We start from the raw sequence: 5,000 nt of genomic DNA, 5'->3' as shown, positions 1-5,000 counted from the left end.
GAAATTCAAAATGGCGGACCATGGAGAAGATCCCCCTTTTCATGTATGAAAAATGCATTTTTTCCAGTCATAATGAATACTTAGAATTTGATGGTGGTGATAAGTATTCATGAAAAAGGTAACATTAGTGAATGGGTAGCATGAATTCTGGAAATAAACAACTAAAAATGAGTGTCCCTTTAAAATCATTTATGCCATGTATTGATGGTTATTGATGTGTGTGTGTGTGTAGCTGACATTGGTGAGCTGCTAGAGCAGATGGTTGAGGAGATGACTGGCTCTCTGTCTGGGCCGGCTAAAGACTTCTACCAGCGCGAGTTTGACTTCTTCAACAAGATCACCAATGTCTCTGCCACCATCAAGTACGATCACCTCACCCAAATGGTCATAAGTAGCACTACAATACACCATCAAGTACGATCACCTCACCCAAATGGACATAAGTAGCACTACAATACACCATCAAGTACGATCACCTCACCCAAATGGACATGTAACAACAGTATTTTTATTTTTTATTTTATTAAAGGATCCCCATTAGCTTATGCCGTAGCAGTTTGCTAGTCTTCCTGGGGTCCTAATTCCAAATACATGTAACACATCACATTTCAGATTAATAACAATACAGATAGACATGCCTTGCAAAAAATAAAGAGTTTTTTCAAAGATTCAAGTAAAAAAATACAAGAAGCAACAAGTCTAGCAAACTGTTATAAAAAGCAATGCTGCCACATTGCTGAAGCACTACAGTACACCTCTCTCTTGACTGTTATTTTGTCTTTCTTTTATTGTTTACTCTCGTTGACTTACTTTGTCTCATTGGCTTCTTGATCCACATCATTTTTTATTTTTTATTTTTTTATTTTTTTATATATATATATTTTTTTTTTGGGGGGGGGGGTACACTGTACGTGCATCAGAGATGTACAGGGGACATAGACAGATGTTGAACTCGGTTCTTGAAAGTTGTTCATTTCTTTCATTGAAAGTTGTTTATTTATGTTAATGAATGTTATTCATATCTGTTGTTGAAAGTGGTTCATTTTTTTTCATAGAAAGTTGTTCATTTGTTTAATTTCTGTTGTTGGAAGTGGTTCATTTCTTTCTCCTGAAGTTTCCATTAGTTTCCTTTGTGTTGTTGGAAGTGGTTCATTTCTTTCTCCTGAAGTTTCCATTAGTTTCCTTTGTGTTGTTGTCTGCTGCAGGCCGTTCCCCAAGGGAGATGAGCGTAAGAGGGCGTGTCTTCGAGCCCTGTCGGACATCAAGGTGCAGCCAGGTGAGGGATACGCACATAACCAGAGGGCCTCTTTCCACAGGTGTGCACAGATAGGGATTAAGTGGTGCTGAAGCACCTGCCCCTTTGCCCTACTGTAAAAAAATGCCCTTTTTGAAAGTTTTTTCTTTGTTTGTTTGCTTTTTTTTAATCAAAAATTACTGTGTTAAAATGAAAGCGTCATCTAAGTGCAATATAATGTAATATAATATATATATATAGGCTCTATAATCTAGTGAGGCAGCTGGAAGTTCATATGCCTCCTGCCCGCCCTCGAGCAGCTGTCCCCCAAAATGGCTGTGCACGCCACAGCCTCTTTCTCGTCCTGCTCATCACGGTCTTGTCCCCCCTTGCCATTTGTACAGTAGTCCAATTAACCCTCTGAGGTCTAAGGCTTTTCAGAGGCTTTTAGGCTGCTTGCACCACCCTGACATTTTCAAGTATTTTAATTTCATACATATATATTTGGAACCTGGAAGGTCTGAGGTTTCTAATGGTGTGACTTACATGTTTCAATGACAAAAACTCACAGAGTTACAGATTTGTTTTTGGAGACCAATTGCCCTCTGAAGGGCACTCGGACCTCAGAGGGTTAATAGTTCGTAGCACAATTTGTATTTAACTGCAGTTCTGCTTTAGTAATGTTGGTGTTTTCCGTTAACTCATACCTAACCCATCTACTCTGTATATTGTGCTGGTACTGTGCGTGTGTCAGAGTTGTGGACTTGATTCATGGGACTTGGACTCTAGTCCGACTCGAGTCGTCAATTTGACTCGACTTGACAAAATGTCGAAAGACTTGTGACTTGACTCGGACATGGACTCGACTGAGACTCCACTTGGACATGGACTTGGACTTGCACCTCATGACTTGCAAAGACTTGGGACTTGAGGTCAAAGACTTGAGACTTACTTGCGACATGCCCAACAATGACTTCCCACCTCTGGTGTGTGTGGTGTGTGCGTGTGTAGGCTGCTACCTGCCCAGTAATCCAGAGGCCATAGTGCTGGATATCGACTACAAGTCTGGCACTCCAATGCAGAGGTAGCTACTCATATCATACAGTATGAGATACACATCTGACAGGCTATTACACCTAACGCTACTGGCTCCTCTTCCTGAAATTAAATGTCTGTCTATCTCTCTATGTCTGTCTGTCTCTCTCTCTCTCTCTCTCACTCTCTCTTTCTCTCTCTCTCTCTCAACTCTCTCTGTCTCTCTGTCTCTCTCACTCTCTGTCTCTCTCACTCTCTTTCTCTCTCACTCTACTCTCTTTCTCTCTCTCTCTCTCTCTCTCTCTTTCTTCCTCTTTCTTCCTCTCTCTCTCTCTCTCTCTCTCTCTCTCTCTCTCTCTCTCTCTCTCTCTCTCTACTCTCTTTCTCTCTCTCTCTCTCTCTCTCTCTCTCTCTCTCTCTCTCTCTCTCTCGCTCTCTCTCTCTCTCCCCCGTCACATTATTTAGTGCTGCCAAAGCTCCATACCTGGCGAAGTTTAAAGTGAAACGTTGTGGAGTCAGTGAGCTGGAAAAGGAAGGTATGTTGAATAATGTGAATGCATGAAAATATATAAAAAGAATGTGTATAAAATTATGCACATGATTTTTTCACATATGACAGTGCATGTGTGTGTGTGTGTGCGCGTGCATGTGCATGTGTGTGCGTGTGTGTGTTTGCAGGTCTTCTGTGCAGGTCGGACTCTCTGGATGAGGATGGCAGTGGCGAGGAGAGGATATGCTGGCAGGCCGCCATCTTTAAAGTCGGAGACGACTGTAGACAGGTGCCTATATGAACAATATAAATGATGTTTACAAAATACTGTATTGCCTCTTTTCCACTGCCGGTTTTCTGGTAGGCCTACAGCTCGACAAAGCGCGACTCGGCTGACACTTTTTGCTTTTCGAATAGGCACGACACAGCTCAATCGTAAAGCCAGAAGTGGCGGCCGAGTCGCGCTGTGTCGAGCTGTAGGCCCAGAAAATGGCAGTGGAAAAGAGGCATAAGCGGCTCACTAATTTGTAGTGGTGAAAGGGACTCACCTTTCTTTTTCCCTTTCGGGGTTTGTGTATTGTGACGGCAGTCTTCCATTTAACCCGTTTTATTCTGATGACTTGTGTTTGTTGTTTGACCTTGGTACTTGGAGACAGATATACCCTGCATTCAGGCTCTTGAGATTTTAGCTTTTTTAGTAAAAATGTGGGTATGTTACAGCTGAATGAACACATTCTAATGCAAGATGAGGGTCTTGGAGCATATTTCATGTTTTTATGTGCATCAGAGGGTGAGATATTTAGGTTTTAATAGGCTGAGGGGCAACTCTTCCAACAAGGACTTAGGCATTCAGTAGGCGTTTTTTTTTTTGCAGGTGCTTTAGGCATCAATAGCCTGGTGACCCGACCATAATACTTCTCTTCATTTGTATTCATCATCTGGAGGTTCTTTTCTGGGTAGGGTTTAGTCGAACCGTTTCAAAACAGTACTGAGTGCAATCCTTCCGCCCTTCTAATCGTGTCAGGTCAAAGAACCACCTCACTATGAATACGAATGAAGAGAAGTGTTATGGTCTGGTCATACGAGCCTAAGGCATCAATGGGTTAATGGTGTGTTTCTCTCCCCATAGGACATGCTGGCCCTGCAGATCATTGGCCTTTTCAAGAACATCTTCTAACTGTAACATACCCACATTACACCCACTATACAAATGCAGTCCATTCACATTCTTATTAAAAAAGCTAAAACCTCAAGAGCCTGAATGCAGCGTATATGTTGCTCCAGGCACCAAAGGTCAAACAACATACAGAAGTCATCGGAATAAAATGGGTCAATGGTGTGTTTCTCTCTCCATAGGACATGCTGGCCCTGTTTTCTTATTGTCTGTCTTCTACGGTATCTGGAACTCTTCCATTTAATGGTGCGTTTCTCTCCCCATAGGACATGCTGGCCCTGCAGATCATTGGCCTTTTCAAGAACATCTTCCAGCTGGTTGGACTGGACCTGTATGTCTTTCCATACAGAGTGGTTGCCACGGCGCCAGGGGTGAGCGTATTAATCACACGCTGTCTTAGTTGGAAGCATCCATAAATCAATGAAAAACAATTCAATAAATCGATCAGTAGATTTCTCCCGTGGTTCTTGTTGTTGTTAGATTGCAGTTTGTGCTGTCAAAGTAACGGAATGTGGAATGCTCATTTGTTCACAATGAAGAGCATTATGGGTTAACAAATTAATATACAGTATCTATGCTAACACTTGACGGTTGCTACGTTTACATGACGTTTTCAAATTAATCATTCAGAATTAAGTAGTTATGTCAAGTTCCCTTTGATCTTTCATTTATTTTGTGATTTAAAAGTGTTTACATGACATTTTCAAAGCAGAATTAAGCTTTATTCAGATTTAAAGTGAGCTCATTCGGAATGAAATGTCCCATGTAAACGTAGCCATTATGTTGTGCAGAAGTCCGAATTTTGGACGTAGCAGCCACCACACACACACACACACACACACACACACACACACACACACGTGACTGTGAATGTATTGTCCCATAATCCACCCCAATGTTGCCATGTGGTTTCCCATGATTCAGTGTGGCGTCATCGAGTGCATCCCAGACTGTAAGTCACGTGACCAGCTGGGGCGGCAGACGGACTTTGGGATGTACGACTACTTCAGGAACCAGTACGGGGACGAGTCCACCCTGGCCTTTCAAAAGGTGAGGTGCTTTTAAAA

The 5,000-nt window shown here is 42.2% G+C and overlaps 1 protein-coding gene across 1 annotated transcript in view; it reads left to right on the top strand.

Annotated features, from left to right (window-relative positions):
• The window catches only part of LOC134444748 (phosphatidylinositol 4-kinase alpha-like), a 77,416-nt gene that overhangs the window by 66,464 nt on the left and 5,952 nt on the right, over positions 1–5,000 (top strand). Inside the window, exons 34-40 of the mRNA XM_063193968.1 lie at positions 233–362; positions 1,206–1,276; positions 2,246–2,318; positions 2,735–2,805; positions 2,948–3,048; positions 4,200–4,304; positions 4,858–4,983. Of these exons, the coding sequence (XP_063050038.1) occupies positions 233–362; positions 1,206–1,276; positions 2,246–2,318; positions 2,735–2,805; positions 2,948–3,048; positions 4,200–4,304; positions 4,858–4,983 (677 nt within the window). The remainder of the gene's footprint in view (positions 1–232; positions 363–1,205; positions 1,277–2,245; positions 2,319–2,734; positions 2,806–2,947; positions 3,049–4,199; positions 4,305–4,857; positions 4,984–5,000) is intronic.

Source organism: Engraulis encrasicolus, chromosome 3, assembly GCF_034702125.1.
Source record: "Engraulis encrasicolus isolate BLACKSEA-1 chromosome 3, IST_EnEncr_1.0, whole genome shotgun sequence".
Classification (NCBI taxonomy): Eukaryota; Metazoa; Chordata; class Actinopteri; order Clupeiformes; family Engraulidae; genus Engraulis; species Engraulis encrasicolus.
This window is presented reverse-complemented; position numbering and strand designations above follow the sequence as displayed.